The sequence below is a fragment of the Octopus sinensis genome, linkage group LG13, assembly GCF_006345805.1.
Source record: "Octopus sinensis linkage group LG13, ASM634580v1, whole genome shotgun sequence".
Lineage (NCBI taxonomy): Eukaryota > Metazoa > Mollusca > Cephalopoda > Octopoda > Octopodidae > Octopus > Octopus sinensis.
In genome coordinates, this window is record NC_043009.1 from 56,476,156 (window position 1) to 56,491,826 (window position 15,671).

General features: G+C 34.1%; 1 protein-coding gene across 1 annotated transcript in view; it reads left to right on the top strand.

Moving 5' to 3' along the window:
- LOC115218639 (N-alpha-acetyltransferase 15, NatA auxiliary subunit) overlaps positions 1-15,671 on the top strand; it is a 51,557-nt gene that overhangs the window by 1,120 nt on the left and 34,766 nt on the right. Inside the window, exon 2 of the mRNA XM_029788556.2 lies at positions 15,245-15,329. Coding sequence (XP_029644416.1) covers positions 15,245-15,329 — 85 coding nt within the window. The remainder of the gene's footprint in view (positions 1-15,244; positions 15,330-15,671) is intronic.

The following is a 15,671-nucleotide window of genomic DNA, read 5'->3' on the forward strand; positions in this document are numbered from 1 at the left end:
CTCCTTAAAAATTTTCTTAGCACTTATTCAAGTGTTTTCAATATTTTGTATTTGCACACACATGGGGGTCCCATGTGTTTGCACATGGGGTCCAAGTCTCACGAAAGATTTACCTAGTTTTCCCCTCACTACTAATTAAGGATCTGTAAATACGTTTCTGATGCATGTAGAGGCTGTTTTAACTGTCTCTACGAATTTAATGCGCTAAACTACAGTCTAAACGCATTTAATGTTATGTAGATATTTAGAATTTACATGTTTTGTGAAAATTAAACTATAATACTTTTCGGTGAGTGAGATACATCCTGTATTTTTAGAAGATCTACATACTCTTGCCTAACGATCGTCAGTTTTGCTTCTAAAATCTTTTTTTAGTATAAAGAGGAAAAACAAGTAATATTGGACAATCAAATTTCCTAAACTATTGGGAAATTTTATGACTTTTAATATATATCGGATTGCATCGCCTTGTAGCATTCTGTTTCTTTACATTACAAAAATTGAATTAGATAAAAAAAAAATTCTTTTTAAAAACTATTTTGATAGTTTTTGTTCGACCCAGGTAACAACCGGTAAGATTCGATATATATTAGATTAGGTTTATTTCAAAAGTTATAAAGTATTCCTTTTTTTTTTGTATTTATTTTGTGTGTAGATGATTGGTTAAAGATCCGAAACATGTCAGTTTGTGCAGTATGCATTATAACAGTTAATATATAGCGCTCTCTTTAATTCTGTGATTGATGTTTATATGCTACTGCATAACGTCAACGTTTTGACGAGAAGAATATCCCTGCTGCTTCTCCGTCGGTTTACGACGACGAGGGTTCCAGTTGATCCGATCAGGGGAACAGTCTGCTCGTGAAATTAACGTGCAAGTGGCTGAGCACTCCACAGACATACATAACATAGTTCTTGGTGAGATTCAGCGCAACACAAAATGTGACAAAGCTGGCCCTTTGAATTACAGGTACTAATTATTTTTACCAGCTGAGTGGACTGGAGCAACGTGAAATAAAGTGCCTTGTTCAAGGACAACACGCCGCCGGTTTTCGAACTCACGACCTGTTACATAGCATTATTTAATTTATACTGCTAATGGCTTAATGGTCAGCAAATTAGATTTAATGATTGTTCCATTGTTTAAGGAAATCCATTAACACCAAAATGTTTTGAACTTTGGGACCAAGTCTGCTTGGTTAGAAGTTGAAGGGCATCCAAATTAAAAACAATTTCTTTAACAATATAAAAGTGTTTAACAGCATCCAATCCATGCTACCATAAAAAACTGAATGTAAAATAGTAAATTAAAAATAAAACTACAATAAAAACATTTAAAATCTAGTTGACTATTGAATTTTTCTTTCATGAAAATGATAATTGTAGTATTTGCAAACTTGAGATCAATGTACCTGTGGTAGTACCGGAATGTATTAATGGATGTTAATTACAAGGTTGACAAATATGTTAACTGACAGTGAACAGAGTAAAAAGGTAACGCTTTAGAAGTAGAAAATAGTAATAATAATTAAACATATATTCATATGTGAAAGAGAATTAGGTGTTAATTGAGTATTTTGTTAAGCAATATAGCTAGTCTGACAAAGGTGACTGTAATTTCATTTTGGCGAATGCTTTGGATTTTATGTTGCTCCCTTGGTTAACCTGTATCAGGAATAGCTCCACTCTACCTAAAACTGTCACTATAGAGCTTACTTGCATGATTCATTGATATGTTTTCAATGGGAGCAAATTAAGGATAGCATTAGAGGAATACATCTGACAACTGTTGACCAAACCAGCAAAGAATGTAAGTTCTGAATACAGATGATAAAAAAAGTAACATGTTTGGTATCCCTCCTCAATCAATGAAGTAAACATGCAATATTCTTAAACCCCAGTTGTGAAACCCTCCAAATAATGAAGAGCAACTTGAAGAGAGATCATGTTTCACAGCTGCAAAGAATAATCAAGTATGCCAGAACCTTGAATATATGTATGTGCAGTTTGATTTACTTTTAAAAACCAGGCATAAGCAAAGCTTCATAATCATCATTTTTATTTAATGTCTAACTTTTTGTCTTAGCATGAGTTGGATGATTTAACCGGATTCAACAAACTGTGTCATGCTCCATTGTCAGTTTTGGCATGGTCTCTATGGCTGGATGCCCTTCCCAATGTTAACCATTTTACAGAGTGTACTTGGTGCTTTTTCTTTTTGTGGCACCAGCCGTAGTGGGGTCACCATACATTTTGCAAAACTGAAGGAGAATAGGAGAGAGGGGAGTGTGTGTGATGATCTTAGGCAAGGTGATGAAAAGAACACAGTTGCAGGAGGGTGGTAACGAAGAAAGTAACTTAAAGTAGACACTTAGGATAGGGAATATGGAAATAGAAGGAATTAGTGTCAGGAAGGACAGTTATAAAGGTAATGAAGTGGGTTCTGTAGGTGAGTCCAAGTCTATCCCATGTCCTATGTGTTAATACAGACGAAAGGTGTGAGGGTAATGAGAGTCCAGAGGGAGTCATAGAAAGAAAGAGAGGTAGGAATAAGGCAGTGATAGAAAAGAGGAGAGAGGGAGTGATGGATAGCAATGAACAAGCAAGAATCACACAAGATGAGATAGGATGATGATTGGAGTGGAGAGATGGAAGGAGGAAAGAAAGTACAAGTAGAATGTTGAGGATGGATCAATACAGTTTCTTATACATAAAACAGTGAGTAGGTGGTATGTGAGGTGGCTCTCCATCGTCTATGAGCTGTATAAAAAAGAAAAACCCATCATGTTAGGGATTCTTTTAATGGATAGGTCAGAATAGGAGGGGCCATGTCCATAACCCTTTTTGGAGTCTCTGAGACTGTTATTCTCAGATCAAGAACTCAGCCTAAATTGTTGGAACCTAATGGCCTCTGCTGAGGACAAATGCCAGGTGGTGGTAAACTGACAGATTAAATCTATTATTCAGTGTCAGGAAAGGTCTCTCTGATATGGTTCTAAGCAATTTCTGTTTACCCGATTTCATTCACAAGGCTTTGGTTGATTGGAAGCTGTAGTAGAAAGACACATGTTGAGAATGATAGTGGGATTGAGCCTGAAACAATTTAGTTGTAAGCAAACTTAACCATATGGCCACACCTGACCTGCTCCTATTATTTAGTTGGAGACAGACAGAACTTTGTAAAAAATTTTTTAAAAAATGTAAGAGAATTGCTGTTTTTATATATGATCCAGAACATCTGGTGTGTGTTAGTGTTTTTTATATTTGTGGCAGATCAGTCCATGATAGCATAGCAAAATGGATACTAAAATGTGTGAAGGGAATATAAAAAGATTTCAGTCTTTGTAAATGGGTGACTGTCCATGCTAGCCATTGTGATAAGATGATGGATGTGTTTATTATGACATCCTTAATAGTCGAAGAAACAAGAAAACTTTCATAGTTGTTTTGTCTATTCAGTGTTGTAGATCTCTCTTTCCAAAGAAATATTTGTTAGGATGGTTTTGTTTCACATAGATACTTTATCTGTGATGGGGTAGCATCAGCAGAAGTTCCTGACAGCAATGATTAAGTAATCCTTTCATTTATTTGATGTAAATGGCTGTTGATAGGGTAGTATATTTTACAGGGCATGGCTAGAACTGTGAACTGAAATTAAGATCAGGATTTAGTACTATATTCAGAGAGGGTGTTATGTTTCATTCTAAATTCTTTGTCTTTGTCACTGAAGCATTTAAATGGAATTTAGAGCCTAGTGTCAACAGATACAAGTGTTCTGATTCTTTACTACATCTATTAAAAAGCTTGTAAGTAAATCTAAAGAGAGTTAACATAAATCAGTAGGCCTGAAAAGTATAGTCAGTGGTAGGAATTGCCAATAAACAGATATGAGTATTTTCAGTATAGGAAAAGAGTATATGAGAAGTGGAGCAAATGCAGTCATTTACTAAGGCTTTATGTATTACTGGAAATAGGAAATGTGTTGTTACTGAGGCTGTCTAATTAGTGCTGAAGCTGGAGTATAATGTGGCTAGAAGGTAGTTTAGAAAACTATTATTTAGCACTAAAGGGATTCTCACTAAAAAGGATTCTATGTATAAGATTACCTGTTTGTGGACAGACAGTGGAGGCAGAGGGCCTACAGTAGTTAGACAATAGTAAATAGGGAAAGGAAAGAGAAATATGCATTGGAATGTGATGGAACATTCAACAGCAATGTAACTACATTGAGAAAATACTTTCCTGTGTTGGCTGGTTGTCTGATAATGCTACTGTATTTAGGAAAATTCTTCTACATTGCAGAAATACTTCTCACAGATGTATGAGTGAATGAATCTTATGTGGTTGATTGACCTGCTAAAGATAGCAGCCAAAACTCATTCAAATCATACATTTAAGGAGTGGAAGACTCATTATATAATGTTGTCCTAAACATTCTGCTAGTCTTGAAAAAATGCCAGCATGGTCACAGCTGGAACAGGTCAGACATAGCTAGCCTGTGGTTAAACAATAACCTTTCGTAGATGCAAGAGAAATATCCGTGAGTATTATTCCTGTTTCTATTTTAATAAAAACCATTCCTTCATTACTTCAGACATATTTGTCTTATATCTAGTTTCAAACTTATTTCCACTTAACTCTTTTCAAGACAAATTACATTTATTTCACCTAATGTGAAATAAACGTTACTGCTGTTTATAGCAGTAACAACTTTAAAGAACAACTTTTTCATGAGTGTATTAACCCTTTAGCATTCAAACCGGCCATATCCGGCCTAAATATTTTACCCCCTATTTGTTCAAAACCAGTCAGATCCAGCCTCTTACCCTATCCTACAATATTATTCCAAAAGTAAAGTCACATTGCAGAAATCTCACAGCTATGAGATAATGCGGGATTAATTCAATGCAATGTGAATAAACAAGCATCACATTTGGTAGAATAATGTGAATACTAAAGGGTTAATGTGATTTTATTAGACCAGTGTGATGTGCACATGTTTCTATATAATTTTGTAATAAACTGGTTCAAATCTTTATGATGGCATACATTTTCTTGATTGTTCATTTGATGAGTTTTCTGAAAAGTTTCCAGTTGAGCTCTGGACTTTATAGAGCTGGTTCTTCCTTTTATTCAGTTTGTGAATATTTCAAATAAAGTATCTGAAGAATGCCATTAACAATGTCTGATAGCATTGATTGTAGAATACCTTTGGATGCAAGCTATACTGTGTTCCATTCCCTAGAATGGCAACTCCTGCCAAGCATTATCCTACCACTCTCATTTCCAGTATCTCAACAGTATGGCATCAATCATTCACAGTCATTCTCCTTTACCTCTAGCCTTAGTGACCCAGTACAGATTTCATGATGCCAGAACTACTGGAGACATACTTTCTTATATCTCTTGTCAATGGGCCTTGTGAAATTTGGTGAAAATTGTTGTTGCTTTCTATATCAGCAAAGCTTTTGACTTGGTTTCGCATGCAAATCTCTTGGTAAAAACTGCCTGTCTACAGGCTCTAACTGTTTCTCTTCTGGATTGGTAGATTTCTGTTCCCTGGAGTTTGATTTTGTTTCTAATATTCTTCCTCCTATAGATCAATGACTGTTTGCTGTTATCTCTAACAAACTCACTCTTTTGTGGATGATACCACCCTTCATTCCTCCTTTACCCAAACATCATCCATGTATCACTGTATATTTTGCAGCATTCTGTATATACTCCATGAACAAAGACCTTATAAACATCCATCAATGGCGTTGTGCCAATTTTGTCTCCTTCAATTGCACAAAGGTACAATCACTGTGCATATCAAGAAAAAAAAACAAACAAACCCTTATTGTGCCTCCTCTCCAAACATTAAATAGCATGTAACTAGAGCCTTGAAAGTTGTTATAGATGCTGGGTCTCATCATTACTTGGGATATCTTCTAGTCAGCATGCATCCTCAACATGACTGAAACTGCATTAAAAAGACAGGTCTTATTCTTTGATACCAGAAAATATTTCAGCCCTCAACAACAACTTCAGTGAAGTGAGGTTGATGGTACAGTCCACAGATGTGCTGTTTCCTCTTTTAGCTTTGTCTTTTACTACTACAGTGGTCTCTGGTCCTTGCAACTTTCTAGTTTTGTGCCATCTTCATTCAGGTACTCTTTGAATCACTCAGCTCTCGTTTTCTTGATACTCATGTTGTGTCTAAACTCTCAAGGTACCTCACTGACTGCTATGCTCCATCCTTTCTCTGTATAACATAAGCCCTCTGGAATTCCTTCATAGTACATATTTTTGCTGCAATCATCAGCTTTCAACTTTTTTCAGAAGATTATATTGCAGCAATTTCATTACTTTGGATGTTTTGTGAAGGCCATGGTACATCCTGTTCTCCATATCAAGTCAGTTGTAAATAAATTATTTAAAAGATGTCAGGGGAGTTAAGTAGAGATATTAACTATGGAATAAAATGAAAACATTTAGTTTCTATTTCAGAGGTCACTTTTGGATGTATTTTTCTGAAATGACCCTTCACTAAAAGGTTCACAAAAGAACCTAATTTGTAAAACCTGTCTTCAATTTATTGTATTTTCTCTAGAGTGTAATGTTAATTTTGGGGGTTAATATATCTGTGTAATGTTTTTTATAGGAACTTTTATAATTTCAAATCATATTGTCTTTGCTCTTGTTCAATTTCTTCCTTGTACCGTCTCTCTTGTTAACAGACATTAAATGAATATATTGAGGACATGACACCTCCCTAGTGATAGTGCCTTGAAAAAGAAAAAAAGGAAACCGGTACACTTTGTACAATGGTTGGCATTAGGAAGGGCATCTGACCATGAAACTCATGAGAGATGTTTTCATTTTGTCATTTTGTTTGGAAACATTTTCCTAAGCAGTTCAGTTTTCAAAACTGTCATACTTTCAATACATGACATAAGATGTAATTGTGTTTGTGCAAATATTCTTAGTCTTACTCTGAAGATTGTATTGAGTTAAAACCCCGGCTAAAATGTTTTGAAATCATGTCCCTGACAACATTGTTTTATTCTTTTACTGGTTCCAGTCATTGGGTTGCAAACTAAGGCTTTTAATCTAGAACTTATTTCAATTTGGCACTTATTTTATCAATTTCTATTTATTGAACCACTAAGTTACAACACATAAAAGAGACATATATATATTGTTATAGGCGCAGGAATGGTTGTGGTTTCAGGTTCAGCTCCTTAGATGTTAGTGTCTTTTACTATAAACCTGCCATGTGAGTGAATTTGGTAGATGGAAACTGCAGGAACCCCATCATATTTGTATGTATGTATGTAAACATAAATGTTTGTCATTGTTTATATATTCCATGCTTGCTGATGTTGGCATTCCGTGGTCACTTGAGGTATAAAGAATCCCATACTTGAAAAACAGCTTGGTTACAGGAAGAGCTATTTATAAAATCCTGCCTCAAATAATAAATCTTGGTCCAAACTCATGTTAACTTGGGAAAAACAGACATCAAATGAACGGATTGAGAACACGACACTCCAGTGATTGTGTTACAAAAATAAAAAGTGCACTCAGTACACTGTAAAGTTTTGGTGTTAGGAAGAATTTTCAACCATACAAAGGCAGAAATGAAACTCACTGGCAAAATGTGCTTCTCCAACCTTCTGAATATTTGCTGATTTAAACTGTTGAAAGCCATCCAACCAATGCTAGTATAGAAAATGGATGTAAAACAATGATAATGATAGGCTTCTGCATAGTTTTCACCTACCAAAATTCACTCACATGTTTTTGATTGGCTTGGTTAATAAGAACACATGCTTCATAGAAAGATTATATATGTTAATACACAATAATTTGCTCAAAACATGTCTAAATTATCTTTTGTAACAAGTGCATATAGATTGCTATAATATACTAATGCTAATCTGTATAAAAAGTTTTTTAATAAAAATATGCATATGCATATATGCACACACACACACACACACATACAGATGTCTTCAAGTAAAAAAAAGTAAGGCAATGAATGAATATCTTGATATTAATAATTATAAAATGTGAAAAACAAAAGTTGTCACCAAAGATGACAACAGTACTAACATAGAGAATTGCCCTACAAACTTACATTTTTATGAGACCATCATTCTATTCTTCACTGCTTTAAACCTAGGCTTTCGTTGTAGTATGTGTGATTATGTCATTGGAGTCATTGTTTTTTACAGTTGGCTGGCTCAGCTACAAGGCTGTTAGTTGTAAAATAGTGAAACCTGTTTTGTCTGTGAGGCCAAAAACAAGATACAGCAGAGTTATGTGCCTTGATCAGAGGCACAACACTAAGATTGTATTACTTTTCACTTTTCACCTTGTGGTCAGTTCAGCACAGAAGCTTATCTGCTTTACATGTGAAAGAAATTGTTGGCTATAATTAAGGAACAAAATCATTAAGTACTGACACTAGCTGAGGAGGGGGGAAAAAAGAGAGAGTAGTATGACTTCACTGAATTATAATTATTATATAGATGGAGAAATTAATTGACTGTTATGAATGTTCTTGAAATAATCAATTTATACAAGAATAAAGTTTTTTTTATTTAATGAAAAAATTCACTAATTAAAAAAAATATCTCTTTCTTAATTTTCTCCATAAAAAGATAATTCTATGTTTGAAGAAGTTCCATCAAATAAAAATAAATTTAACATTTTTATAAATATTTCACTACATGTTTATGAAAATGTTATTCTTTGCATTTAGGCTGTAACCATAAATTAGAAACCACATGTTCTTTTGGTTGTTAGTCTTCAATTTTCTTGCATTTCATTTAGATTCTTGACCTTCCATCCATTCTTAAAAGTGGGTGAAATCTTGCAAATTTCTCATCAGCCATTTACCATTGTGAATTTTCCTGGTAGAGTAACTGCATTTGATTCATTTTAAAAGGAGGGTAGCTAGATATTGTAAACAAAATGTATACATTTACACGGGCTGCATCAAAAGAAAGGAAAGATTCAGAGCCAAAAGAAAAAAAATCTAAATTTCAGATAGTCAACCCATGTGGGATAAAAGAAACTTAACATAAATGGCTCAGTTGTTGATGTTTTTCTATGACATTTGCTGGAATCACAGGTTTGCATAAATTTGTCATTGTGAAGTCATTTTCTTTGGAAGATGCTAAAAAAAAAAATTGTGACAAATGAATCACATGTTCAGAATTGAAACCATAATTCTATCGGCCTTCTCATGCCTAATGTATCAAGTTCATTCAACCATTTAAATAACTTGCTGTTGACTTCAACCACCATACAACTCTTATCACTACATGTTTGTGATGACAGATGAATACTCAAGGTTCCCTTTACATTTGCATGTTCAGTTATGACGGCTACTACAGTAATTTGCTGTCTTCAAAATTTATTTTTTATGTTTGATCTGAAACAGCTCCATCCAAAATCTCTTCCTGGTGACATTGAAATAGAACATCTAAATGGATATCCATGGAGAACACTAACATATACCCCTCCTTCATGAAAGCAGCCAGAAAAATGGTGCAGTGATATTTTAGGAGCTTCAGTACTTTTGAATACATCTCTCTTTTGTCCTCCACATAAAAGACTGAATGGCTCACTAGATCTGGAGAAGTTGCTGAACTAGTTTAATCCTAACAATAAATATGACCCAAAGGTCAATCATGTTAAACTAATTGACACTACTCATCCCTATGCCCTGAGTATCAAATACTCAGATAGTTGAAATTGCACAACCTTGACTCCATTTGGAAGGCCAAGCCCCACAAGAAATTGGTTAAACTGTTGGTGATTTCTGTGACTTCAGCTTAATGAAGAAATGGCACAATAATGGATGTTCCAACACTGATTGCTGAACTGATATGCCGAGAAGTCAACTCAACGAACTCGAGTGGAGCAGTCTAGTGTCAATCCAAGTATTGAAAAGGAAATCATGATTCTGGCACTGAATTTCCTTGTTCCTCAATATGGATCTGGAAAGTACTGGAATGACTCTATCTTTAAAGCACTTCTATATTCTATGAAATCAAGGTGCACTATTTTATACTTTGGTTGAAGGCTGGAGCCTACTATCTGCAATAAAAATGACATTTAACATTTGTGTTTCGAATACTGGAGTTGAATATTTTAGTGAAATAAATTAATTTGATTCTCAGTAACTGTTTTTCATCACAACAATACTGTCCTGAGAAAGACATGGTAGAGCATATATTGGTCTTATAATTAACTGCAGGGTACATGGTAGTGACTTTTTAAATAATGTTGTGTTAGTCATATTTGTAACAATGAAGTATTCAAGTCAGTGCTTATTTTTTTGTATTTTTCCCAGTGTTTTGTGGTAATCAGTCACATACTTCATTGGTTTTGTAGCTAAATACCACTCTACAGGTTGTAAATTATAGCTTCATCTGCATTTATTTCACAGAAGGAGCACTGTATGAGTGTGTTGTTCACTAGAGTTTTGTATAAGATTAATTTCTGTTGGAGGCCAAAATATTTTCTGTCTCTAAAAAGGAAGGTCAATCTTTCTAGTGTTGTATTTTCTATGTTGAGATTGTGAGATAATCAATAGAGATCATCGATGATGGCAAGGTCTAGCATTTGTAGCAACTTTGAGGGTTTTAGCAGCATGTTGTTCAAGCTTAGGGATAGAGGACAAGATTGTTCTCTTGGTGTATGCAGTGATTGTATTTTAGTGCTGTTGAAGGAGACAACCTAGCCATGTTTTCATGGTTTCTGTTCATGGAGGTAAACAGGTTTTATATGCAGGGTTTATGTTGCACGTGGATGACCTTGGGAAGGTTAAAGGGGAATGAAGGGTAATATAATTTGACGGCACCAAACCTTGTTGGAGTTGATGGCAAGTAGGTCTTTGATGTAGAAGGAAAGAGTGTGGAAAACAAAATTGAACCTTGCATCCAGCATTATTGATAGTGAGGGTCAACATGAGCTTCATTAGCACATGCTGCAACGGTGTGATTTGATGGAAAGACTTATCCAAAATAGCTGTACACAAACACTGTAGGCAGATAAGTTTATTGAAATGTGATGTTAAAAAAGCTTATCAATAATTTCTGTATGCTCAATTGAGCAGATATTTGATTAAATACAGGTTGAATCTCACCAATCCAGAGTTTGCTTGTCTGGAAATTTTTATGGTATGGATGGTGTTTCAAATGTGGTGGTCATTAGTTTGCAAAACACAACTTGTGCTCCTTATTTATTATGTCCACCAAAGCTGACTTACAGTGGTTGATGCTATTGTACAGGTATTTTCTTTGATTAATGATATTTTACCCTTCACACTTTTGATACCAACCTGTCTGAGACCATCCCTGGCATCTGTGATTTACACTTCCTGTTTTAAAGTGATTTAAGTTCAAACCTTTCATCAAAATTTCATGTTTATGACCCAAACACTGGCTTAACCCTTCAGCATTGAAACTGGCCATATCTGGCCAAAAGATTCTACCTTTTATTATGTTCAAACTGGCTAAATGATGACCTTTCAAACCAACCCAACAATATCATTCTAAAAATTAACAGTCACCTCATCAAAATATCAAAGCTATCAGATAATGCACGATTGATTCAAAACAATGTGAATAAAAAAAGCAGTGTATTTAACAGAATAATCTGAATGCAAAACGGTTAATAATGACAAAAGTTATTTTATTAAATTCATCATTTTCAAAATGGATTAAAACAAAAGCAGTGTATTTTTAATGGAAATATTGTAATAAAGGGTTTAATATACATCTAAGAGACAAAAAAGTAGTGTGAGTGGTGGTAATGTTGCTAAACATAAACTTGAGATATTAACTCTGTTGCAAAAGCTGGTGTTGGGGGATGAAAAAAGCTCATCAATGAAAGTCTTATGTGCAGGACTGGCAGTTTGTGATAAAGAAGTTGAGTAAGGATGAGCTATGTTTATGCCTCTGTATGTTGCATTGCCATCAATAATACAATATATGCTTATTTTGCCACTCATTACTCCCATCTTCATTGATTTAGAAAGTCTGCTATTCTAGCATATGTCTGGTCCTGAGTTCGTCAGATTAGTGAAGTTTAACCTGTGCTGTCTTTTGAGATGTTCTGTATTTCTGACTATAGTGAGAATTGAGGGAAATCAGCCCCTTTATTGATATGAAATTTATTGTATCATTCTTGTGGGTTGTCTTGTCTTAGCTACTTTCATCATCATCGTTTAACGTCCATTTTCCGCGCTAGCATGGGTTGGACGGTTCGACCCGGGTCTGGGAAGCCAGGGGCTGCACCAGGCTCCACTCTGATCTGGTAGTGTTTCTACAGCTGGATGCCCTTCCTAACGCCAACCACTCCACGAGTGTAGTGGGTGCTTTTTACGTGCCACCTGCACAGGTGCCAGGGGGGGTCTGGCATTGGCCACGATCGGTTGGTGCTTTTAACGTGCCACTGGCATGGAAGCCAGCCAAGGCATATGAAAATCAAAACTGTTAAGGAGTTAAAACAACCAGCTCATGAAATTGCTGATTGACAGATTATTTAATTCTGGTAATACATCTTCTATCTGATACTCTAATTCAGTTTCTTCTATTGAAAAATTCAATATTCATACATGTTTTTATATATACGTATATATATTTTTTTAAACATTATACTAAATAAATTTACCTTTTTGATAAGGTCAATGCTTATAACATTTCACAACTTCTTAGTAAACATCTACAGCTGGTATCGTTCAAACTGATATTGAATTCTTGTTGGTTGACAAAATGTGAGCTGGAAGTGGGTGAGTATTCAGGCAAGGATGTTCATGAGTAAAAAAGAGCAATGTATCAAGTATAAGATGTAGGTTAAATAGCATAGTGGCAGTGGAAGGAGTGAGGGAAGTAGGAGCAGTATACAAGTTGATAAATGCAGAATACAGTAAAAGACAAAGTAATTTAAATTTTCGGCTATGAGTATACACTATATATTTCAAGAATTATCTTTTAAATATTTATTTTTCTAAATCATGTCAGCATAATTTACATTTTGCCTTGTGTTGTGCATGTGTGTGTGTGTATATATATATATATATATATATATATATATATATATTCTTTACAGTGCTTCTTTTTCTGATATATGTTTTATTGACAATATATATATATATATGATATCATCATTGTTTAACATCCACCTTCCATGCTGGCATGGGTGAGGGTGTGTGTGTATATATATATATATATATATATAGCGTGTGTATGTATATCTATATGTATATATAGTGTGTATACATGTATGTGTGTGTGTGTGTATATATATATATATATATATATATATATATAGTATGTATATAATTATTAAAATTATAAATAAGGGTATCTAAGAGATACCGCCATGCTTGAAATAGCAGTCAAAACCCGATTCTAAAGCCACCTCATTGATATATACATACATTGATGTGGTTTTAGAGTCAGGTTTTGACTGCTATTTCAAGCATGGTGGTATCTCTTAGATACCCTTATATATAATTTTAATTATTATAACCTATAAGGTTTTTTTCTTCCCATACTGCCACACTTGATTTGATTACTATTTAAAATAACAATCTTATCCTTCCTTATTTATAAAGAAAGTTTTATAACCTATGCTTGCATGGAAAGCGGACATTAAACGATGATGATGTATATATATATATATATATATATGTGTGTGTGTATATATATATATATAGTGTATTTATGTATATGTATAGTGTTAAAGGTGTTAAATGATCGAGACCTTGGGCAATTTGCTTTAGAAGAATACCCATGAAACCAAGTGAAGTAATAGTTGTTATAGATACTGGCGTCATGCAATTGGTATCCATATCAGTGGCACATAAAAGCACCCATTAGACTCTTGGAGTGGTTGGCATTAGGAAGGGTATCTTCTAAAACCACAGGTTGATGCAAATCTTGTGAGTAGATTTGGTAGGTGGAAACTGAAAGAAACCCATCATATATATATATATATATATATATATAATTGTATGTGCCAGTATATGTATTCATATTTCCATATCTTTGCATTGTATGCTAATTGTAAACAAAATCCACCATTACATAAGTGATATTATCTGTGCAATCTTCCATAAAAAAGTATGTGTGGCTACTGTTTAATGTTTAGAGGACTAAGGCAAATATTACCTTACTTGAGAACAGGTGAGAGTTGGTGACAGGATAAGCATCTAAACAGAAAATTTTCTGCAAAAGACCAATTTGTTGCCTGGAAAAATAGATATTAAAAAGATGATGAGGTTACATTTAATAGGCATAGCTGTACACTGAAAAAAAGTTTCATTTTACAACCACATGGTTTTGGATTCAGTGTAACTGGTTGGCCTCTTTGGCAAGTGTCTTCTGCTTTAAACCCATATGTTATGTATGAAATTTGGCAGGTAGGAACTATGTTTGTGTGTTTATGTTTACTGTGGTGTAAAAAAAAATACTGGTGTTATGTCATGTCCTGTAACTTAGCAGTTGTTTCACTAAATGAAGTACCAGACTGAAATACTACTGGGTAAGATATTAGTGGAATGCTGGAAGGCATTGCCCCACCATGGTTGCAATCTAATGGATGAAACCAATGAAAAAATATATTAGGAAAATATGTTTAGAGATGAGGCTTTTGACTCTGCAAAGTCTTTATATTCAAAAATCCTTGCCTATAAAGATAGTAATGTGGTGTCAGGCTTGTTTCAGCATGTAACCTCACCGAGTCCCAGAAGCATTGTATTCAGTATATTGCAAAACAGGCCATGCATTCAAGATAATTTACTTTATTTATCCTTCTCTGAATCGAATAATACAAGTACTTGATTTCTTGAAATTAAATTAAGAGGGTATTCACCTATGAACTGCTTGGTGTAAATTTTCAGATTGACAAATCTTTGCCAGGATAAGTAAAATAATTGCAATGCTGTTGAAAGTATATTTAACCCTTTAACATTCAGATACTCTGTCAAATGTAATGCTTAGACCTTCATATTATTTGGAATCAATCATGAGATTTCGATGTGACTTTATTTTTAGAGTGACATTGTCGGGTAAGTGTGAGAGGCCAAATCTGGCCGGTTTGAACATAAAATTGGTAGAATATTTGATCCACTTTAAATGCTTAATGGATTAACTATTATTAACAGTTTGTCAGTAATTCACTATACATAATATCAAATGCTGTTATCCTAATATACTTGAATATGTATTTTTTCCAGAAATGTTACGAACAAAAGCAGTATAAAAATGGATTGAAATTTGCAAAGCAGATTCTATCAAACCCCAAATTTTCCGAACATGGGGGTAAGTAATTTCCGTAATCTTTATTACTACACTTTTCCTTTTTAATAAAGATTTTAAAAGAAAATTTCATTTGTGTTAGAAATGTCAGAAAACTTAAGTTGTATATTTTGTAGACTATAACCATTTATATAACTGTACACATATATTATACATACATTCATTTTATCTATTTGTCCGTCGATATAGCACTCATATGTAATCATTCTATAGAAATATATGTGGGTTTATAAAAAGTATGTATGTTAGAGCTATTTTAAGCCCTTAGACTTGCAAGTTAAGAAGCAATATTCACTAGTACTGGTGCTATGAAGAAAGCACCCAATATATTCTTAGAAGGGTTGG